Source organism: Euleptes europaea, chromosome 11, assembly GCF_029931775.1.
Source record: "Euleptes europaea isolate rEulEur1 chromosome 11, rEulEur1.hap1, whole genome shotgun sequence".
NCBI classification, from domain to species: Eukaryota; Metazoa; Chordata; class Lepidosauria; order Squamata; family Sphaerodactylidae; genus Euleptes; species Euleptes europaea.
In genome coordinates, this window is record NC_079322.1 from 78401597 (window position 1) to 78425850 (window position 24254).

The 24254-nt window shown below is 49.9% G+C and overlaps 1 protein-coding gene across 1 annotated transcript in view; it reads left to right on the forward strand.

Annotated features, from left to right (window-relative positions):
* Positions 1–6260: 6260 nt before the first annotated feature.
* Positions 6261–24254, forward strand: part of LOC130484263 (NAC-alpha domain-containing protein 1-like) — a 48578-nt gene continuing 30584 nt past the window's right edge. The window contains exons 1-2 of the mRNA XM_056857166.1: positions 6261–6302; positions 6397–6559. Coding sequence (XP_056713144.1) covers positions 6261–6302; positions 6397–6559 — 205 coding nt within the window. The remainder of the gene's footprint in view (positions 6303–6396; positions 6560–24254) is intronic.

Consider the following 24254-nt stretch of genomic DNA (forward strand, 5'->3'; position numbering starts at 1 on the left):
CAGTGTCTCTTCTGGTGGCTGTCTGCTGGTCTTCTTTTGCTTCTTTTTACATTGTGAGCCCCTTAGGGACAGGGAGCAGTTAGAAAAGTGAAATATAAATACTGTCAATAATAGTAATACTGTGCAAGATTGCATTTATTTTTTTATTAAGCCAGCAGTATTTCCAGGATCTCGGGGGGGGGGGGGAGAGATCAAACCTCACTGAGATTCCGGAGATGCCAACAGACCGAAAATTGATGACATCCGGCTTGCAACAGAAAACACCAAGGTGACAAATGCTTACAGAGCAGATCACCTGGGGTTCCCTGAGGCAGGATAAGAGTTAATTGCAGGACCATTTGTTACTATGCCAACAAGTGGTCTGGCAGATGGGGGAAGCAATTGCATTTTTTACCAATGTTAATTGAGCCGCCCCTCTTCCCAGTTTTTGTTTCTGCCCGGGCTCCAGATTCATCTGTATCTTTTATACCATGTTTATGTCATTTTATATGTCATAAGTAATTTATATGCCACTTACACGTAACTGATGCAAAACATAATGTGAAAGCTTGTTCACATTTAATAGGAAAACTTCAGTATGAGGAATCAGGACATGGTTGCTCCAGAAGGCCAGACCGAAACCAACGGGTTGAAATTAAACCAAAAGAGTTTCTGGTTTCTGTTTAGACGTTAGGAAGAATTTTCTAACAGAGCGGTTCCTCAGTGGAACAGGCTTCCTCGGGAGGTGGTGAGCTCTCCTTCCCTGGAGGTCTTTAAGCAGAGGCTAGATGGCCATCTGTCAGCAATGCTGATTCTATGACCTTAGGCAGATGATGAGAGGGAGGGCACCTTGGCCATCTTCTGGGCATGGAGTAGGGGTCACTGGGGTGTGTGTGGGGGAGGTAGTTTGGAATTTCCTGCATTGTGGAGGGGGTTGGACTAGATGACCCTGTAGGTCCCTTCCGACTCTATGATTCTATGGTCCAGGTTTCACAGGCTGGATTTTCACAAAGGATAGGGGAAAAGGAAAAGGGAATTTTCCAGTCAAAATACCAGGCCTGTGAATGTTGGTAGCAGCCATAATTCTAATCTGCTATGAAAAGAAATTGGATTTGTTTTTGTAGTAGGATTATTGCGCTGGGATTTGTGCTTTTTGATTGTAGCGCTCTGGGGTTTTAAAAAAACTCACTGTAGTCCTTCCTGGGGGCTGGATTTTTGGATGTCAGGGGAAGGGTACCAAGGGTTTCTTTGGTTTGGTAAACTGATACAGGTTAGATTCAGAGGGTAGCTAGAATCAAATCCAGTAGCACCTAACGGTATCTGATGAAGGGAGCCTGGACTCTCAAAAGCTCATATCCTGACAATCCTTTTGGTCTCTAAGGTGCTGCTGCACTCGAATCGAGCGGGTGCAGGTTAGAGGGTTCATGCTTCTGGTACGAATGGTGAGTTGGCTTCATAAGAACATAAGAAAGGCCCTGCTGGATCAGACCCAGGCCCATCAAGTCCAGCAGTCTGTTCACACAGTGGCCAACCAGGTGCCTCCCGGAAGCCCACAAATAAGACTTTGACTGCAGCAGCACCATCCTGCCTGTGTCCCACAGCACCTAAGATAACAGGCATGCTCCTCTGATCCTGGAGAGAATAGGGATGCATCATAACTAATATCCATTTTTACTAGTAGCCATGGGTAGCCCACTCCTCCATGAACCTCCCTCTCAAAGCCTTCCAGGTTGGCAGCCATCACCACATCCTGGGGCAGGGAGTTCCACCATTTAACTATGCATTGTGTGAAGAAATACTTCCTTTTATCTGCTTCACACAGAAGAGATCTGGTGGTTACCTATGCTTGTGGATGGCTCAGAGTACATCGTGAAACGTAAACAGAAAGCTTCGATTTTTAAGGAGGAGAGATATTTTATCCCTGGCAGTAGAAGCGATGGGTGAATGAAATCCCGGTTTTTGGTGAAATGTGGTGTTTGCACAGCCAACCCCCTCCGGCCGTGTGGCTTTGCAGTCAGGAACTGACCGCCCCCCAGCCGCTGCTCTGCTTAAGTCTGTGAACATGGAGGAGATTCATACATCTTTTTATGACGTTCCCAGATTGCTTTGATGTAACCGGCCAGCTGGAAGCCCAGTTTTTGCTCACTGTCACCATGGAGACTGAAGCAGGGGGGGCTTCGGTTGCTATGGAAGCAGGCTAGGGATTGACAACAAGAAGAACCAATTGAATATTCCCCCTGCACCCACGCCCCCAAATACATTATAGCGGATAATGGTGAAGGCTGTCCGCGAAAAGCTTGCAGTGCCGTGGGGCGGGGCTTTGCAAAACCTCTAAATTGGGGGCTTCATCCTGCAATATAAAAGAGACTTCACTGTGTTTTTTTTTTGTTTTATTTATATATTATTGACTTTAATTTATACCCTACTTTACTCCTCAATGGGGGCCCCATGGGGGCTTACATCATTCTCCTTTCCTTCTTTTTATCCTCACAGCAGTCTTGTGAGGTCGGTTAGGCTGAGATAACTGGGTAACTGGCCCAGTCACCCAGCAATCTTCCGTGGCAGAGTGGGGATTCGAACCTGGGTCTTCCAGATCCTAGTATGACACTCCAACCACTATACCCTACTACACTGGCTGTGTGTTCTTTAGCTACAGGGTGATCCTTCCTTGCATTTGAAGCGACAGTCCGGCATATCAGAAAACTGAAAGCCATCTCACGCGTCAATTTTGCCACCACACTTAAGGCATGCAGACTCTTCTTTTTAACTTTGAAAAATGCCACATCCATGTTCATATGGGTTCCGATTCATTTATTGCCGTGTTAATTTAAACAAGGAAACTCCCCCCCCCCCGAAAGTGCAAAACTTCTCCAAGAACGGGGGAGCACCATGTGTTCTCGGAAGACATCACGGGCTCTAGCGATTTAATACTGACTGCGTGGGAGAATAGATCTCACCCGCTGCATGGATGCAAAAGTGTCCACAAGACAGGAGGAAAGGAAACTCCACTGTAGGGTTGCCAACTCCAGGTTGGAAAATTCCTGGAAATTTGGGGGTGGAGCCTGGGAACGACAGGGACCTCGGCAGGGTACAATGCCATGGAATCCACCCTCCAAAGCATACATTTAGAATCATAAAGTTGGAAGGGACCACTGGGGTCATCTAGTCCAACCCACTGCACAATGTAGGAAATTCACAACTACCTCTCCCCACACACACATACCCAGTGACCCGTACGCCACGGGAACTATCTCTGTAGTCTGGAGATTAATTGTAATGCCGTGGAATCTCTCTGGGTGACCTTGGGCCATTCACTCCCTCTAACCTACCTCACAGGGTTGTTGTGAGGATAAAATTGAGAGGAGAGGGATGTAAGCTGATTTGGGTTCCTATGAGGGAAGAAAGGTGGGAGCCAGTGTGGTGTAGTGCTTAAGAACGGTGGTTTGGAGCGGTTGACTCTGATCTGGAGAACCGGGTTCGATTCCCCACTCCTCCACATGAGCAGGGGACGCTAATCTGGTGAAGTGGGTTGGTTTCCCCACTCCTCCACATGAAGCCAGCTGGGTGACCTTGGGCTAGTCACCTTCTCTCAGCCCCACCGGCCCTGCAAGGTGTCTATTGCGGGGAGGGGAAGGGAAGGTGATTTTAAGCCGGTTTGAGTCTCCCTTAAGTGGTAGAGAAAGTTGGCATATAAAAACCAACTCTTCTTCTTCTCTTCTATCAATGAAGTCCATAAATAAATCCAGGATTGTTAGAATGAGGAGCGAATGATGTAAGTTGCTTTGGGTCCCTATTGGGGAGAAAGGTGGGGTACAAATGAAGTAAACAATTTTTAAAAAATAATGAGAATAAAAATATAGGGGAAGCTACTGTGATGTTGTATTGGGAAGACCTACGTCTGCCATCAGACCACCAAAGCACTGGATTTAGTGTTGGCTAGAGAATTCAGCATCCTGTAAATGCTGGGATGTCATTCTCCAAAAAGGCAAGCTCCTTCAGGCAAAGATATAGAGCAATGGTTCCTAAACTTTTTGGGTCACCGCCCCCTTGGTTCCACAAACTCAACCCCAGTGCCCCCTAACCTATCCAACAACACAGTTGAAGGGGCCCACTTTAAGCACCCCCCTGCTGCCCCCTTGCCTCTTAGTACCCCCTAGGTAATCCCACTGCCCCCCAGGGGGTGGTACTGCTCACTTTGGGAACCACTGATATAGAGGCTTGAATCAAGTGATGCTGGAATTGTCCAGAATCTCAGGTCTGAGCACAATTGAGGAAGAAAATACCTGGCCCATAAACCGCCGACCTCACTTAAGTACTTGAAGGGCTGTCATAGAGAGGATGGTGCTGAGTAGTTTTCTGTTGCCCCAGAAGGTTGGACCAGAACCAGTGGATAAAAATTAAATCAAAAGAGTTTCCGTCTAGGCATTAGGAAGAATTTTCTAACAGTGAGAGCAGTTCCTCAGTGGAACAGGCTTCCTCGGGAGGTGGTGAGCGCTCCTTCCCTGGAGGTTTTAAAGCAGAGGCTAGATGGCCATCTGTCAGCAATGGTGATTCTATGATCATGAGAGGGAGGGCATCTTGGCCATCTTCTGGGCATGGAGTAGGGGTCACTGGTGTGTGTGTGTGTGGGAGGTAGTTGTGAATTTCCTGCATTGTGCAGAGGGTTCGACTAGATGACCCTGGTGGTCCCTTTCAACTCTAGGATTCTATGATTCTCTCTCTGTGGGGGATATTCTGTGAATTTTGCAGTGCAGTTCTATATCACCCGCTCAGAAGTAACTCCCATTGTGTTCACCATGGCTTCAGTCATGAGACTGCAGCTCTGTCCTTCTTGCTCTGGGTTTCATGCTCATCAATGGAGCCATAAGTGTGAAAACAGGAAGGTCCATAAACAAAGAAGCGTTCTTTATCGCTGTCCCAAATGTCTGGATTTCTGCATCCTTTTTCCACATTGGTGGATAACAATCCTACAGCGAGAGAGAAAAAGATTTTCACATCAGCGTCTACTTTCATTGCAAAGTGGCATCTGCAACGCTCACCAAAAAAGCCTGCTTCCTACCTTGCATGGTTATTGTACACACAAAAGTTATGTTTCCATTTATCAAGAAAAAGAGATGGCTGCACCAAAGTAAAAAATAATAATTGGTGCAAGGGAATTATATATTAATAAATTCTGTAACCTCTGGGGTTACAGAGTTTATTAAAATATAATTCCCTTGCACCAATTATTATTTTTTGCCTTGACAATTCCATTTATGCAACTCCTACGTCTCATCAGATCTCAGATCTCCATGCTTGGGAGACAGCCTGCAGGAGGGGGGAGGACGCCCGATATTGCAAGGCTGGCTGCTTTCGGGGGAAGGAGGCAGGCAGGCAGGCGTGGGCCAGACACTCTCTCGACCCAGCCTACCTCAAAGGGTCGTTGTGAGGCTCAAATGGGGGTGGGGGATATTTGCAGCGCGCTGCCCTCTCTTTGCAAGAAGGGTGGGGGAGAGAGGTAGGCCATTTATGCATGGGAGGTTTGGCCTTGTATTCGCCCCTGTCTAGCTGCACATTTCCCCCCATCCAAATTCTCAAAACTCCACAATATTGGCCATATTAGGCAGTTCATGAAAGGGAGGGAATCTTGTCCATCTTCTGGGCACCGGGTGTGTGTGTGGGGGGAGGCAGCTGTGAATGTCCTGCACTGTGCAGGGGGTTGGACTAGATGACCCTGGTGGTCTCTTCCAACTGTATGATTTATGCCTGGGAAGTTTTGCCTTGGATTTGCCGCTCTCTAGTCTAGCTGCACATTTCCCCCCATCCAAATTCTCAAAACTCCACAATATTGGCCATATTAGGCAGTTCATGAAAGGGAGGGAATCTTGTCCATCTTCTGGGCACCGGGTGTGTGTGGGGGGGGAGGCAGCTGTGAATGTCCTGCACTGTGCAGGGGGTTGGACTAGATGACCCTGGTGGTCTCTTCCAACTGTATGATTTATGCCTGGGAAGTTTTGCCTTGGATTTGCCGCTCTCTAGCCTAGAGGCACATTCCCCCCCGTCCAAATGCTCAAAACTCTGCATGGGGGCTAATATTTTGAGTTCTGGGACTTCGGATGGGGAAAATGTGCGTCTAGGGAGAGGCGAATCCGAGGCCAAGGAGAGCCCTCCCCGAGGCAGGCTTGCACCACCAGCAGCCCCGCGAGCGCCGCAGGACGCGGCCGGCACGTGTGAGCGCCCGCCCTCCTTGGTGGCGACGCGTGCACCCCGCCGGGCCGCCCCCCCCCCCGCCGCGCGCGTGCATGCAGCCCGCCCGGGCCCCCTCCGGCCAGAAAGGGCTGCGGGTGCTGCAGCTGATGCCAGGGCTCCGCGCGCCCGCCCTGCCTCCCTCCTTGCTTTGCGCAGTGCCTGGCACCCCCCGCCCGCCCTCCCTGGCAGCGCCCGGCGGCTGACATCATCGGGGCTGCGGGCGCGGAGCAGCCCGGCCCCCCCCCCTTGCCCGCCTCGCCCCCGCTCCACCGGCTGCAGCGGCCGCCTGAAGCCGCCCCCGCCCGGCACACCCCCGCCGCCATGCCGGGAGAGGCCAAGGCACCTGAGACAGGTGAGCCGGACCGGGAGGCGCCGCCGGGCTGCGGGGGGGGGGAGGCCGGGGGAGAAGGAGGGGAGGCCAGGAGGCAGACCCCCGGCCCACCTTGTTGCGCCTGATGGGGGGGGGGGAAGGATTGTGGACGTTTTGTGGGGAGGGGCCGTGGCTCAGTGGCAGAGCCTCTGCTTGGCATGCGGAAGGTCCCCGGTTCCATCCCCAGGGGCATCTCCAGGTAAAGGGACTAGGCAGGTAGATGATGGGAAAGACCCCTGCCTGAGACCCCTGGAGAGCCATGGAAGGGGGCTGTGGCTCAGTGGTAGAGGCTTTTCTTGGCGTGCAGTCCCTTTACCTCCAGGTAAAGGGACTAGGCAGGTAGATGATGGGAAAGACCCCTGCCTGAGACCCTGGAGAGCCGCTGCCGGTCTGAGTAGGCGGTACTGACTTGGATGGACCCGGGGGGGGGGGTGTCTGATTCCGTAGAAGGCAGCTTCATGTACTTAAAGGGCTCTTGGCTGGGATGACTGGCCCGGGGTCAGCTGCCATCCCGCGCTCTAACCATTGTGCATCGCCGCTCTGCGTGCGGCCATCTGGATGCCCTGGGGAGGGGCCCCAGAGGGATGGAAGGGAATGCCCAGGAGGCCGGGGTTCACCTTGGGATGGCGGCCCCCCTATTTTGGGGAGCCTAGCCCAGACTGGTTGTGTGTGTGTGTGGTGGGGGAGGAGGGTCCTTCTGGTACCCCGCGCAGCAGGGCACACTGCTCCTGGCTCTGGAGGTTTTGCTGGGGGTGGGCGGCATCTCAGGCCATGAGGGGACTGTTCCTCGGGACAGCTTAGCCGCTGACGGTCCCTCTGGGTCTGCTCACGCCTGCCCATTGTTCGAAACCAGCAAAGGGGCCTTTGTGTCCAGCAGGCAGGCCCAAAGCGCCCCCCCCTTCAGCAGGGATTTATCGTTGGAGGGGGAGGGATCAGTGTTCAGTGTACCAGGGAGAAAGTTGCCCCTGGAAGGCTTGTCAAATGGTCTGGTTTTTCTTTTTTTGCTGTTTCATCTTGAGGGAGCCGGAGACCCGGCCATTCAACCTTCATGAGAACCTCTCTCCCCCCCCACCCGAAATTTGTTTCTGCCATACCCCCCTTCCCACCCTCAGAGGTAGGATCACCATTTCATCTTTCTCCTTATACACCTCCCTGCTCTGGCCCCCCAGACCCCCCTTTTTGAATGAATTAACATATGAGCATGTTAATAAATGAGCCAGGATGAGTTAACCCCCCCCCCAAACTGGCAAACTTGCCTAGGAGTCTGTTTAGCTTGGAAAGAAGGCGGTTAAGGGGAGACATGACAGAGGTCTATAAAATTATGCATGATATAGAAAGAGTGGACAGGGAGAAGCTTTTCTCCCTCTCTCATAATACTAGGACTCGGGGTCATCTGCTGAAGCTGGAGGGTGAGAGATTCAAAACTGATAAAAAGAAGTCATTCCTCACACAATGCATAGTTAAATTGGGGAACTCCCTGCCCCAGGAGGTGGTGATCGCTGCCAACTCCGAAGGCTTTAAGAGAGGAGTGGACATGTTCATGGAGGAGAGGGGTATCCATGGCTACTAGTAAAAATTGATAGTAGTCATGGTGCATCCCTATTCTCTCCAGGATCAGAGGAGCAGGCCTGTTATATCAGGTGGTGTGGAACACAGGCAGGATAAATGCTGCTGCAGTCGTCTTGTTTATGGGCTTCCTAGAGGCTCCTGGTTGGCCGCTGTGTAAACAGACTGCTGGACTTGATGGGCCTTGGTCTGATCCAGCAGGGCCTTCCTTATGTTCCTATGAGTCATGCCACATCCTGGTCCTGTCAATGTCTGGGCAAGCGCTCAAGGGCTGAAGGGGCTGGTCCCTTGAGGAGGGGTGTCCGGCGCTCAGCATTCTGTAAGCTCAAGACCAGCGGCCAAAGGTGATCCTTTTTGTAGCCGCAAAATATCGTAGCTACCTGGAGATCACTGAATCAAGTGCCTCCCCAGAGAGGAACAATGAGTTGATGGTCTGGCGCTAGCCTTCTTTACTCAGAAGTGAACCTCATTTTATTCAGTGGGACTTCACTCCAACTCACGATGCACAGGGCTACAGTCCTACAGCTGGATCCTACTTTCAGAATTCAGCTAGAATCCCCCTTTGCCACCTTGGTAAATCTGCACAGCCATAATCACTCGGTACAGGTGAAGCGTGCTTAAGCTAGGGTTGCCAGCTCCGAGTTGGGAAATACCTGGAGATTTTGGGGGTGGGGCCTGAGGAGGGCAGGGTTTGGGGAGGGGCTTCAATGCCATAGAATCCAATTGCCAAAGTGGCCATTTTCTCCAGGGGAACTGATTTATATCGCCTGGAGATCAGTTGTAACAGCAGGAGATCTCCAGCCACCACCTGGAGGTTGGCAACCTTAGCTTAAGCCCCTTCAGGCAGGCGCACACACACACACCACATCTAGGTGGGGAAAGGGGACGGGTGCAGAGCAGGGCCACAGCTCTATGGCAGAACACCTGCTTTGCCGGCCAAAGGTGCCCTGGGTTCAATCCCTGGAGTGTCCAGTTAAAAGTTCTCAAGCCCGTTCTCTGCCCAAGTTCCTAGACAGCTGGAGCCAGTTGAAGCAAGCGGCTGCAATCAAGATGGACCAGTGATCTGACTCTGTATAAGGCATATGGCCGTCACTCATGAAATGTTTCTGTGCGCCAAGGTCAGCCTTTTCAGCGGTCATGCTCACCCGCTCGTGGAAAAAGCTCTCTTGGAGTATGGACCGGTGGAAAGTCCTTCCAAGAGTACATCACGAAACAGAGAGGGGGTGTGAAGCTGAGAGGAGCAGGGCCTCAGTCCTCCACAGCACCCACTAAGTTTTATGGGGCTGTGGCTCAGTGAAAGAGCATCTGCTTTGCTGCCAGAAGGTCCCAGGTTCAATCCCCGCCGTCTCCAGATAAAAGGACCAGGCAGGAGGTAATGTGAAAGACCTTTCTCCACCTGAGACCCTGTAGAGCCGCTTCCAGTCAGAGTAGGCAATACTGACCTTGATGGACCAAAGGTCTGATTCGGAAGAAGGCAGCTTCATAGAATCAAAGAGTCATAGAATCATAGAGTTGGAAGGGACCACCAGGGCCATCAAGTCCAACCCCCTGCACAATGCAGGAAATTCACAACTACCTCCCCCCACACACCCCTAGTGACCAGAAGATGGCCAAGATGCCCTCCCTCTCATCATCTGCCTAAGGTCACAGAATCAGCATTGCTGACAGATGGCCATCTAACCTCTTCTTAAAAACCTCCAGGGAAGGAGAGCTTACCACTTCCCTTGGAAGCCTGTTCCACTGAGGAACCGCTCTGTTAGAAAATTCTTCCTAATGTCTAGACGGAAACTCTTTTGATTTAATTTCAACCCGTTGGTTCTGGTCCGGCCTTCTTGGGCAACAGAAAATAACTCGGCACCCTCCTCTCTATGACAGCCCTTCAAGTACTTGAACATGGTTATCATATCCCCTCTCAGTCTTCTCCTCTTCAGGCTAAACATAACCAACTCCTTCAACCTTTCCTCATAGAACTTGGTCTCCAGACCCCTCACCATCTTTGTTGCCCTCCTCTGGACATGTTCCAGCTTGTCTACATCTTTCTTAAATTGTGGTGTCCAAAACTGAACACAGTACTCTAGTTGAGGTCTAACCAGAGCGGAGTAAAGCGATACCATCACTTTGCGTGATCTGGACACTACACTTCTGTTGATGCAGCCCAAGACTGCATTTGCCTTTTTAGCTACTGCATCACACTGCTGACTCATGTTCAGTGTTTGGTCTACTAAGACCCCAAGATCCTTTTCACACACACTACTCTCAGACAAGTCTCCCCCATCCTATAATTATGCATTTGATTTTTCCTACCTAAATGCAGAACTTTACATTTGTCTTTGTTGAAGTGCATTTTATTAGTTCTAGCCCATTTCTCCATCCTGTCAAGATCATCCTGCATCTTGGCTCTGTCTTCTACCGTATTTGCTACCCCTCCCAATTTAGTATCATCTGCGAATTTAATAAGCATCCCCTCTATTCCTTCATCCAAATAATTTATAAAGATGTTGAACAACACAGGGCCCAGCACAGATCCCTGAGGAACTCCACTAGTCACTTCCCTCCAAGTGGATGAGGAACCATTAACTAGCATTGTCAACCAGTTGCAGATCCACCTAACAATAATAGGATCTAACCCACATTTTCCCAATTTGTCAACTAGAATACTATGTGGAACCTTATCAAAAGCCTTACAGAAATCTAGATGAACTATGTCTACAGCATTCCCCTGATCCAGCAAGGTAGTAACTTTCTCAAAAAAAGAGATAAGATTAGTCTGACATGACTTATTCTTGAGAAACCCATGCTGGCTCTTAGTGATCAGATCCATCCTTTCTAAATGCTCAAGGACTGACTGACTGATGATTTGTTCAAACACTTTTCCTGGTATAGAAGTCAAGCTGACGGGTCGGTAGTTACCCGGATCTTCCTTTTTCCCCTTCTTGAAGATGGGGACAACATTTGCCCGCCTCCAATCTTCTGGCACCTCACCTGTTTGCCAAGACTTTTCAAAAATACCGGACAGAGGTTCCGAAATTACATCTGCAAGTTCTTTGAGTACCCTTGGGTGCAATTCATCTGGCCCAGAGGATTTTGTTTCATTTAAAGAAACCAGGTGTTTGTGCACTACCCCAATGCCAATTCTAGGCTGCAAATCCCTTCCCTCATCACATGTTCTGTTTATGCCATGCTGAGCACCACTTCCCGCACGAGAAAAAACTGAGGAAAAGTAGGAATTGAGGCGTTCTGCCCTCTCTTCATCTCCTGTTATAATTTCACTTTCGGGTCCACACAATGGGCTTATCTTGTCCTTGTTCTTACTCTGTACATAGGAAAAGAACCCTTTTTTGTTGCGTTTAGCATCTCTCGCTAGCCTAAGTTCATACTGAGCTTTAGCTTTCCTAACACTCTCCCTACAAGCACTAGTTATTTGCTTATATTCCTCTTTGGTTATAAGGCCCTCCTTCCACTTCCTAAATGAGTCTTTTTTATTTCTCAACTCTTTAAAAAGCTGTTTATGGAGCCACCCTGGCCTCTTTAGGCTCCTCCCATTTTTCCTTCTCATAGGAATGGTTTGGGATTGCGCCTTCAGTGTTTTATTTTTAAGAAACGCCCACCCTTCTTGAACTCCCTTCTCCTTCAGTATTTCTGATCATGGGATTCTACCTAGCATAAGTTTAAGTTTGTTAAAATTTGCTCTTTTAAAGTCCAGCCTACATGTCTGACTACGTACAGGTTTTCCTCTCCCCAAGATTGTAAATTCCAAGAGTACGTGGTCACTACTACCCAGGGTGCCTACTACTTTAACCTCATCGACCAGTTCTTCCCTGTTGGTGAGAATCAAGTCTAAGATAGCAGACCCCCTTGTTTCCCTGTACACTTTCTGAAATAGGAATTTGTCAGCAAGTCAAGTCAGGAATTTATTGGATCTTTCATTTTTAGCAGCGTTGGACGTCCAACGTGTTGGACTTTCATGTGTTCATGTGTGTTCCCCAGGATGCGCTGGTAGGTGGTAGGGAGCCAAAGGGTGCAGTCCATGCAGGGTCAAGAAGATAGAATAGATTGGGGAGGGGCCGTGGCTCAGTGGTAGAGGCTCTGCTTGGCATTTAGAAGGTCCCAGGTTCAATCCCCAGTGGCATCTCCAGTTAAAGGGACCAGGCAAGTAGGTGATGTGAAAGACCCCTGCCTGAGACCCTGGAGAGCCGCTGCTGGTCTGAGTAGACAATACTGACTTTGATGGACCGAGGGTCTGATTCAGTATGAGGCTGCTTTGTGTGTTCAATAGCGTGCCTTGGTCTGGGTTCAAATCCAGACTCGCCCATGAACATACGTAACTGTAAGTCTCGCGTACTCATGAAATAACGAGTGGCCTACCTTGCAAGCCTCTTGTGAGTCCAAGCATGACGTGGATTGCATAGCACTTTGCACAGATGGAAATTGTTCCCTGTGCTTGGAAATGCAATATTGGGAAAGGCTCCATAGCCATAAATCCTGCTTGTTATGGAGTTGTTCAAGACACTGGAGCCCTGCCATTAAAAAGGCGTTGGCAACTCTACTGTTAAGCTGCTCCTGCCTCAGAGAATCTCTGCTCCTCCTTCCCTGTTCTGACCTGCCACCGCTTTCTCAGCGTCCCTGGGTGGCTGACAGGCAGTGCCCCCGATCCTAGCTGCTAATGGCCAAATAAATTCCTGTAGACAAATTCATGGAAGTCTGTCAGTTGCTGTTAGCCATGGGAACTTAATGTGTCTTCCGTGCGCCAAGGCGTTATGAGCATGCTCAAAGGCCCCAGCCCAGTATCAGGAGATGTCTGACTAGTCATTTTTTGTTCTCATCCAGTAAGGCAGTTCCCATGTTCCTATTTTCCATCTCTCTGTGTTCAAAATATCAGACTCTTGCACTATACTGTGTGATGGTCTCCGTTTCTTAGTGTGGTGCGTTACAGTCTGAAATGGAAGCAAAAAGAACATTTGGAACAATTGCAAGTGCCTGGGTCCTCAGCCGCTGAGTAGGGAAACAGATGTAACTGGATGCTAGGAAAAGGGAGGCAGAGACCCATTAATTTGCGCCAACCTTGGAACTCCAAGCTGAGTGGAGGAGTGGGTGCTTGCTGTGCAGATAGTTAGTTACATTGTGGAACTCCCTGCCCCAGGATGTGGTGATGGCTGCCAACTTGGAGGGGAGTGGACTTGCTCATGGAGGAGAGGGCTATCCATGGCTACTAGTCATGATGCATACCTATTCTCTCCAGGATCAGAGGAGCACGCGTATTATTTTGGGTGCAGAGGAACACAGGCAGGATGGTGTTGCTGCAGTCGTCTTGTTAGGGGGCATCCTAGAGGCCCCTGGTTGGCCACTGTGTGAACAGACTGCTGGACTTGGTGGGCCTGGGTCTGATCCAGCAGGGCTTTTCTTATGTTCTTAGTCATGATGCATACCTGTTCTCTCCAGGATTAGAGGAGCATGCCTGTCATATTAGATGCATTGGAACACAGGCAGGATAAATGCTGCTGCAGTTGTCTTGTTTGTGGGCTTCCTGGAGGCACCTGGTTGGCCAGTGTGTGTGAACAGGCTGCTGGACTCGATGGGCCTGGGTCTGACTTAGCAGGGCCTTTCTTATGTTCTTAGGGAGCCCCAGAGAGCCAGAGTGGTGTAGTGGTTATAGATTGTCGGATTAGGATATCAGAGGCCCAGGTTTGAATCCCCACTTGTGCCACAGAATCTTACTGGGTGATCTGCCCCCAGGCCAGTCACACACTATCAGCCTAAACTACCTCACAAGGTTGTTGGGAGGATAAAATGGAAGAGAGGAGAAGGATGCGAGCCACTTTGGGTTCCCATTGAGATGAAAGGCGTCAATAAATGGTGTCAATAAATTAAATAAAAGAATAATGCCCTCACTGCCTTTCTGAGACTCAGCATGGCATCAGGGAGCAGAGAAGGGCAGGGTCTCTTGCCGGATTAAAAAAGGTGCTCGCCTGGGGCGAGCCGATGATGACGATCTTTGTGGACCCACATATTGGATAGGATCGGAGAGAGACGGGCCTGATGCAAAGAGTGATGATGAGGAGGCTCGTTTTGAGAAACTGGGAACGAGCCCAAGATGGTAATTGAAAAGAAATGGGAGGAAGATGGGAGGAAAAAGATGTAAGCTACTGACGCCCAGTAAAAAGGAGAAAAGGCTTGACAGGCGAGGGAGAGCCAAACCCTTGAGAAGGGAAACCAATCTCCTTAGTGGCTCAGGGAGGCGAAGGGCTGGAGGGTCGGATGAGCAGAGACCTCTTCAGGACTCAAATCCTCTGACTCAGCAGAGCAGGATCATCCTTTAAGTCAACGTCAGGCGCCCTTCCCGCTCCTGACAGAGCAGCCCCTCCTGTGGCACAACCAGTCGGCTTCCTAATAGCCAGTTGTGTGATTTACTTCACAAGCCAGTCATAAGATCATGAGAAGAGCCCTGCTGGATCAGACCACGGAGAGTCCATCTTGTCCAGCATCCTGTCTCACACGGTGGCCAACCAGCTCCTATGGAGGTCCAACGACAGGGCACAGAGGCTGAGGCCTTCTTCCCCTGGTAAGAACCTTAAAAAGCCCTGCAGGATCACACCAGTGAGGGTCCATCCAGTCCAGCAGAGAACCACTGTGGTGTAGTGGTTAAGAACGGTGGTTTGGAGCAGTGGAGTCTGATCTGGAGAACTGGGTTCGATTCCCCACATGAGCAGTGGAGGCTAATCTGGTGAATGGGATTTGTTTCCCCACTCCTCCACATGAAGGCAGCTGGGTGACCTTGGGCTGGTCACACTCTCAGCCCCACCTACCTTACAGGGGGTCTGTTGTGGGGAGGGGAAGGGAAGGTGGTTGTAAGCCGGTTTGATTCTTCCTTAAGTGGTAGAGAAAGTCGGCATATGAAAACCAACTCTTGTTGTTCTTCATCCCTTCTCACACAGTGGCCAACCAGTTCTTCTGGAGGGCCGACAACAGGGCACAGAGGCTGAGGCCTTCCGTGATGTCGCCTCCAGCCACTGGTCTTCAGAGGATGACTACTTATAAACGTTCCCTTTAGTCACCAGGGCTAGTAGCCACTAATAGACCTGTCTTCTGTGAGTTTCCCTAGTGTGCTTTCAAAGCCATCTATGCCTGTAGCCATCACAACATCCTCTGGCAGCGAATTCTACATTTTCTGCATGACTTTGGAGAGAAACTGTTCAAGAGTGGTGCAGGTTCCCGGGTGTGGACTAAGACCCTAGTCAATGGGGCATGTCACTTTGAGGACCAGTTAGGGGGATGGTGGAGGGTGAGGGTGGAGAGATGAGCTCCACCACGGCCCTCTCCTGTTCTCACATTGGGGGAGAGGAAACTATTGACTAGTGAACTCCCCGCTGTTTCCAGATACCCTGGTAAGAGTAAGCTCTCCTAAGTAGCTCCAGTCCTGAGGGTCTAGAATTTTGCAGGCAAGCAATTCGCTGATTAGCGTAAGCCCCTGTGTACTGTCCAACCTCCCTTATGTACTTGGCAGCCCTCTTCCCCCCACCCCACTTGGCTCCCCCAGTCCTCCCTGACCTGCCCACTTCTCACTTGCCAAGGGTGCATGGCCCCTCTTGTCTCTAGGTCTCTAGTGGTAGAGCATCTGTTTGTCACTCAGAAGGTCCCAGGTTCAATCCCCTGCATCTCCTGTGAAAAGGGCCAGAAAGTAGGTGATGTGAAAGACCTCTGCCTGAGACCCTGGAGAGCCGCTGCCGGTCTGAGCAGACAATACTGACTTTGATGGAGGAAGGGTCTGATTCAGTATAAGGCAGCTTCACGCTTATACATAGAGGGCAGGGAGCTGTTCCTGTCAGCAGGAGAGGATAGGACTTGCAACAATGGGTTTAAATTGCGGGCGGAAAGGTACCCACTGGATATTAGGAATTTCTTTTTACAGTAAGAGTTGTTGGACAGTGGAATCGGCTACCTCGGGAGGTGGTGAGCTCCCCCTCACTGGTGGTATTTAAGCAGAGGCTGGATAAGCACTAGTCAGGGATGCTCTAGGCTGATCCTGCATTGAGCAGGGGGTTGGACTAGATTGCCTCTGTGACCCCTTTAGACTCTATGATTCTGTGATTCTATAAAGGTAGCAAAAAAGGAGGAGAGAAGGTTGAGAACAGAGATCAAGCTGGGATCCGGTCAGGTGGAGCCGTTTGCAATGGAATAACTGCAGCTGAAAGACATTTAGATGGTTCCTCTGTATCTGATGAGTCATGCGGTTCGAGTTAGGCTTAAATCTTTTACTGTTTGAAAACTCAGGGGTTAAGGTTGACCAGGGGCGTTGTAGGGGGCCCCGGGTCTGGAGGGCTGACGCCACCCCCCTCACCCCCCCCGTTTTCCACACTGGAACTGCAGCATCGGCAACTTCCCCAGCTCCACACACCCCTCCCCAGCCCGGAGCAATGAGATTGCTGACTCCAGCGTCAGGCGCTCCCGGCTGGCGCTTCCAGCACACAGCCTGGCTTTGGAAGGCTTTAGGGGCCATTCATTAGATCTCCCGCCAGCTTGGTCTCTCCCTGGGCCAAACCTCCCCCTACCCCAATTCTTCAATAACCAATCCATATAGGTTTAAAAGAAGGACATTTACTGGTCAAAGAGAAAGAGGGCTGACGCCACCCCCACCCCATTTTCCACACTGTGTTCATGTGTTGTGTTCTCCCTCCTCCCCTTCCCATGCCCAGAATTCCCTCTTTGGTCTTGCAGAGCCCTTGCAAAGAGGTCCATGGCCAAGGGAACCAATTGTGAAATGCATCTCTCTCTCTCCCTTATGGCAGGCTCTGCCTCAGGACCCTTGAGAGGGTGTGACCCTTTGGTCAGTTCTTTCGGGGGGGGCAGGAAAATCCATCTGGGCTCAGCAGGGATCATGGGGGGGGGGAGAGAGAGAGACCTTCCTCTCCCCCCTCCAGCCCCCAGCCAAGGCAGGATGGGGATTGGGGCATAATCGACTTTCCACGCCTGATTTGCCAGACCCTTTGCTATTCCTGTCCAGAAATCCTGCTTCTGAGGCTGTCTTACTCACGGCTCTGTCTGATCCCTATTCTGGGTGGGATTTCCACCTCAGCCAGGACATACAGACAGAGTGAGCGTCCATTCACTGAACTGTGTGCAATTCTTAAAAAGGGGCTTCCAGGCAGGCAGGGTTGCCAGCCTTTTTTCTGGCCCTCTCCTATGCACGTTGCTGCTCAAGGCACAGGACAGAACCAGTAAAAAAGTTGGCATCTCCCAAATATTGTCTCAGTTCTTAATGTCCCTTTGAGGTTGACCAGTGCTGTTTTCTCCCTAGTGCTGAGTGCCTTGACCAGAGACGTGGGGGGTGGGAAATTTTCTGGTTCATATTTTTCCAGAAAACCCACAACACTGGCCCTGACTAAGGCCAGAGAGTGGATCTGCGAGAAAGGTGAGCTTTGAATGAGCAGCTTCTTAGCCCACACCGGCTCCTTTTGGCCAGTATGCTACAGCAGCTCTTAACTATAGCAGACGTTGACAAATGGATATGGGCTATGTCAGCAGCGAGTGACTCAGTTTCTGCCAGCAGGCCGTGTGACCCGCAGCCGGTCATTGCTCCGAATGGGACGCAGCTGTTTTGAGGGCCGTTTGAGAGCCAAACTACCAGTGATACCATTCTAAAAACAATTGTGGCTCTTTAAAAATTGCCATGAGGCCCCAATCCAGATCAGGCATGTGGCGACCTCAGGAGAGCCCCCCCTTCCTTTTCATGTGCAGAAACAGCCCCCTCCCTTACAGAGTTTTGCCTCAGTATTAAGCTCCTAGGCTAAGGACTTTTAGAGGTCATCTAGTCCAACCCCAGGCCCAATGCAGGAAAATCCAGCGCTTTCCTGATAGTTGGGTGCTTGAAGATCTCTAACAATGGAGAGTGTCATCCCCCTCCCCGGTAACGGGTTCCGTTGTTGAACTGCTGTTACCATTAGGAAGTTTCTCCCTTGGAACTTCAGCCCACTAGATCTGGTCTTGCCCTCTGGAGCAGCAGAGATCCAGGTGTGGCCGTCAGCTATGCAACAGCCTGGGACATGCGTGGTACATATCTGTGCCTGTGTCTTCCTTGGAAGTAGTTCACAATGGGTAGCCATGTTAGTCTATCCGTAGCGGTAGAAAAGAGCAAGAGTCTAGTAGCGCCTTAGAGACTAACAACAATTTCTGGTACGGTGTGACTAACAACAGAAATGAAGAAGTGAGCTGTGGCTCACGAAAGCTCATACCCTACCAGAAAATATTTTTGTTAGTCTTTAAGGTGCTACTGGACTCTTGCTCTTTTCTTGGATGTAGAAATGATTTGAGGCTCCTTCTCCAACATGGATGCTTCTTCCTTAAAGTGTACCGGCACCAACGCCCTCCTTCCCAGAGACAAAGAATGCTTACCCCTTGGTGCAACTATAAAGAGTTTAACAAGATGCATGCATAAGAACTGCTCGGTGTAGGTTTTATTAAAAAGTGATGGAGGGCTTTGGTCCTCTTTGTTGCAGAGAAGAGACCTGGGTATTACTACTTAGAAGAAGAGTTGGTTTTTATATGCCGACTTTCTCTACCACTTAAGGGAGAAAAGCTGGCTTACAATCACCTTCCCTTTCCCTCCCCACAACAGACACCCTGTGAGGTAGGTGGGGCTGACAAAATGTGACTTTCCCGAGGTCACCCAGCTGGCTTCATGTGGAGGAGTGGGGAATCAAACCCAGTTCTCCAGATCAGACTCCACTGCTCCAAACCACTGCTCTTAACCACTATACCACGCTGGTAAAACCCACTGTCTTCAATTATGCTTACTTCCAGGAAACTGTGCATAAGATTGTAGGTCTTATGAATATAGTTGCTGAGTGACCCAGAAAGGGTTGAAAAATCAAGAGAAGAAAATTTAAAATGAAACAAAAGTGTTTGGTAGTTTGATTAATATTTCTACTATCAGCTCCTTAATTGTGTGGCTGAGGCTCATTGATTCCCTGATTCCCATACTTTGAATTTTATTATCTCCATTCAAAATCAAGACTCGTTTCATTGCCAGTAAGTCTCTGAAATGCATTTATCTGCTTTGCTGTAGATTTTTGTGCGTTTGGCCCTGGGAATTACATATGAAGCCAATCTTTGCATAGTTTTCTTCCAAATCGAATTGCGTGATGGGAACCACAGGCAAAGACTCGATCTGAGATCTTAAGTCCTTTTGAAATAATTGATGTCCCCGATGGTCCCAAGCCCCATTCCCAGATTTTATTTCTTTATTTTGCATTTTTATCAGTGTTATTTCATGCCGAAGTGGCTCACGCAGCCTCTGGAACTCACATTTCTGCCCTTCACCACATCACAAATACTGGGGGGGGGGGGGTAAACAGATCAGGTTTTCTGCTTCCCATCAGATTATTATTATTTAAACATAAATCAAAATAACATTTATTATTATTATGGTTGTTATTATTACTGTTTAAAACAGATTCCCATCCAGGCTGGTCAGCCAGAGTGTTTGTTTCCATTACTTAGTTTTCCGGAGAACAAGTCCCTCTTTTCTAATACTAGGGGATTCTTTTTTTGAAAGAGCTTTTGGGGATGCCTTTTAAAAATGATGGGAACTTGCTAGAGTTGCCCTTGTTTGGTTTTAGCCCTCCCCACCTGATAGGGTTTCCAACCTCCAGGTTCGTGGAGCCTGGAAATCACAGAGCCAGCCTGGTTTAGTGGTCAAGAGCAGTGGTTTGGAGCGGTGGACTCTGATCTGGAGAACCGGGTTTGATTCCCCACTCCTCCACATGAGCGGCGGAGGCTAATCTGGTGAACTGGATTTGTTTCCCCACTCCTACCCACGAAGCCAGCTGGGTGACCTTGAGCAAGCCACATTCTCTCAGCTTCACCTACCTCACAGGGTGTCTGTTGTGGGGAGGGGAAGGGAAGGTGATTGTAAGCCGGTTTGAGGCTCCCTTAAGTGGTAGAGAAAGTTGGCATATAAAAACCAACTCTTCTTCTTCTTCTTCATAGAATTATAGAGTTGAAAGGGGCCATAGAGGTCATCTAGTCCAACCCCATGCTTAATGCAGGATCAGCCTAGACTAGAGCATCCCTCTAGAGCAGTGGTTCCCAAAGTGGGCAGCACCAATCTCTGGGGGGCTGTGGGATTACCTAGGGGGGCGCTAAGAGGCAAGAGGGCACTAGAGGTGGGCCTCTTCAACTGTGTGGTTGGATAGGGCAGGGAGCGCTGGGGTGGAGTTTGTGGAACCAAGGGGGCTGTAGCCTGAAAGGTTTGGGAACCACTGCTCTAGAGCATCTCCTAGATTTAAATCTGCTCTACAGATATCAGTTCCCCTGAAGAAAGGGGCTGCTTTGGGGTGGAGTGGACTGTGCATTATGCTCTACTGAGGTCCCTCCCCAAACCCCACCCTCCCCAGATTCCACCCCCAAATCTCTAGGAAATTCCCGTCATGGAGTTGGGGACCCTACCTTCTAGTCTCTAGATATCATATCTTCCCACGGAATGTGAATGTATCTTAATTCAAGTGCTCATGTATGTAAAAATGCATTCACGTGGATTCCAATCTGTATGGCTGACTGTGTAGGAGTGAAGGACAGGCATTCTGGGAGGGTAGAATAAATGTGTGTATGCAAGAGGGTGGGATTGTAGCCACAAGCTCTGCCCAAGCTTGTGCGTATTTTATACCAGCCCCCCATGCCATTTCCCTGTCTGCAAATGCCACCCCTTCTCCTAACTGGAAACTCACAGACATCCTGTATGGTTTCTCCAGTAGGTCAAAACAGCAGTTCATGGGGGAGGGGGTGAAACCTGCATGCCAAGAAAAAGTTAACCTCCCCTTTCCAAGCACACCACACACAGCCCTGACCCAAACCAGGACACTCTGGAGCTGCAGTTTCCAAATAAAAATGCTAGAGAATGAGATCCATCTGTTGACCTAGTCGTACCTTTTTATCCCAAAGAGCTCAAGAAAGGATTGCACGGACCTCCCCTCTCCTTTTAATCCTTATAACAGCACAGACAGGGTAATGCTGCTGCAGACGTCTTGTTTGTGGGCTTCCTGGAGGCACCTGGTTGGCCCCTGTGTGAACAGACTGCTGGACTTGGTGGGCCTGGGTCTGATCCAGCAGGGCCTTTCTTATGTTCTTATGAATAGTAGTCATTATGCATGCCTCTTCTCTCCAGTAGCAGAGGAGCATGCCCATTATATTAGGTGCATTGGAATACAGGCAGCATAAATCCTGCTGCAGTCGTCTTGTTTGTGGGCCCCTGGTTGGCCACTGTGTGAACAGACTGCTGGACTTGGTGGGCCTGGGTCTAGGGTTGCCAGGTCCCTCTTCGCTATTGGCGGGAGATTTTGGGAGCAGAGCCTGAGGAGGGCAGGTTTTGGGAGGGGAAAGACTTAAATGCCATACAGTCCAATGGCCAAAGCGGCCATTTTCTCCAGGTGAACTGATCTCTGTTGGCTGGAGATCAGTTGTAATAGCAAGAGATCTTCTGCTATTACCTGGAGGTTGGTAACCCTACCTGGGTCTGATCCAGCAGGGCCTTTCGTATGTTCTTACGTAATTTGAATTAGGCCTGGGAGCGGCTTGGTAGCTGGTGTAATTGCTGTAGTATGGGACTGAGATGAACATTACAAAGAAACCCACACCTTGAAGAGTGCCACCAGAAGTTACAGACAATAATAATTTAGATGTCACTATAACTTTTGATTGGTGATGTTGTAGGTATCTCTCAACCTCCCCCTGGTGTTCAACTGAATTTAGAACAAGCTGCTGGCATATTCTCAAGGCCCATTTGCTGACTAGGATCATTGCTTATGCCCACAAAATCTGGGCCAGCCAACCGCTGGTGTGCAAATTCCCAAAATAGCAATGAATTCAGCCCTCCCCAGGCGCCACGGAGTAAAGTCCCTTCTGCCGCTGGTGGAAAGGATGAAACAGCAGGTGCGACACCTACTGAACTTCTCATCCCGGCTCATCCTGAGAGGATGAAGGAAAACACTGTTGATCAGACGCCCGGCTGAAGGCCCTTCGAGGTTCTGACCCAGCAGATGGTCTGAAGGACGGGCAGGCATGGAGCAAAAGCCAAAAGGGTGGCCCCTTGAAGACCGGATAAAACAAAGCAGGATAAAAGCAGGATAAAACAAAATAAAAATAAAACAGGGACTCTGTAACAGGGATGGACACATGAACACATGAGCACATGAAGCTGCCTTATACTGAATCAGACCCTTGGTCCATCAGAGTCAGTATTGTCTACTCATACCGGCAGTGGCTCTCCAGGGTCTCAAGGTAGAGGTCTTTCACATCACCTCCTTGCATAGTCCCTTTAACTGGAGATGCTGCCGGGGATTGAACCTGGGACCTTCTGCATGCCAAGCAGAGGCTCTGCCACTGAGCCACGGCCCCTCCCTGATTCCTGAGGAGCCAGCTGCATCTCGCTCCAAGTAATGAAGAAGACTTGAAAACACAACCCTGCTGACAGCACACAATCTTAGGGACTCTGAGCCGTCCTGTAGCATTTGCCCAAGTTCTCCAACCCAGTTTGTGTGCCTTCGCCCTAAAATCACGACAACAGCCCTGATGAAGCTACCCCACCCCTCGTGAGCAGCGAATGCCCAAGAGCCGGGGGGTCCCCAACCTTCTTGAGCAATGGGGCACCTTTGGAATTCTGATGCAGCAAGACGGCTGCATAGGGTTGCCAACCTCCAGGTACTAGCTGGAGATCTTCTGCTATTACAATTGATCTCCAGCCGATAGACGTCAGTTCAGCTGGAGAAAAGGGCCGCTTGGGCAATTGGACTCTACGGCATTGAAGCCCCTCCCCAAACCCCGCCCTCCTCAGGCTCCACCCCCAAATTTCCCACTGGTGGCGAAGAGGAACCTGGCAATTCTACAGGTGCAGCCACAAAATGGCTGCCGCAGCTGACCTACAGTCACACAGTGAAGATTCTTGTGAGAGCCAGCGTGGTGTAGTGGTTAAGAGCGGTGGTCTCTGATCTGGAGAACCGGGTTTGATTCCCCACCCCTTCACATGAGCGGTGAAGGCTAGTCTGGTGAACCGGGTTTGATTCCCCACTCCTCCACATGAAGTCAGCTGGGTGACCATGGGCTAGTCACTCTCTCTCCACCCCACCTGCCTCACAGGGTGTCTGTTATGGGAAAGGGAAGGTGATTGTTAACCGGTTTGATTCTGCCTTAAGTGGTGGAGAAAGTCGGCATATAAAAACCAACTCCTCTTCTTCTACTTGTGCTGTGGCGGCTGCCAAGCAGTGTTTTAAAAAATCTGCACAGCCAATCAAATCACCAATGGCCAATGAGAAGCCTTGCTGGGCAATTGCCCAATGTGGCCCCACCCACTTTCCCAAAAAAGCATGGCAGGCAGCAGGAAAGGTGTTGGCATGTGTCATGGCGCCTGTGGGCATCACGATGGGACCCCTGCCCAAGAGCATCATAAAGGGTCTGGCATTTTGAGACCCTTTGCAGGTGATATTTATCTGCACACTCATGGGGATGAAGCTAATCCTCCCATGGGGGGGCGTTTATTTAGAAGATTTGTATGCTCCCTGGCCAGAAAGCTACTCTAGGCAGCAAGCAGTGTAAAAACAATTCAATAAAAATAATAAGAACAGCAACAAACATTATCAATAGCTTACCAGTTGTCAAAAGAAGCCGAGCGCATTAAAAAAACAGTGTAAGGCAACTTTCAGCAGCCTAAACGATATCCATAAAACAGTCCTCAGGCGAGCATAAAAACAGCTTAGAAAGAGGGAGAAACCTGGGTTAAAACACACACACACTTTTTGGCCTGGCACCTAAAGGAAAGCAAGGTCCCCAGAGCCTCTAGGAGACGGCATCCTGAGGGTAAGGGACCACCACTGAAAAAGCCGTGCCTATGGTTGCCACAGGTGCGAACACAGAAAACAGAGCTTGGGAAGCAGAGAGCGTTCTTAAGATTGGGAACTTTGTTCCTAGAAAATAAACGGGCCCTGCCTCAATAGTAAGAGATGGATGGACTCAATCAAGGAAGCCACAGCCTTCAGTTTGCAAGATCTGCGCAAGGCGGTCAAAGATAGGACATTTTGGAGGACTTTCATTCATAGGGTCGCCATGAGTCGGAAGCGACTGGACGGTA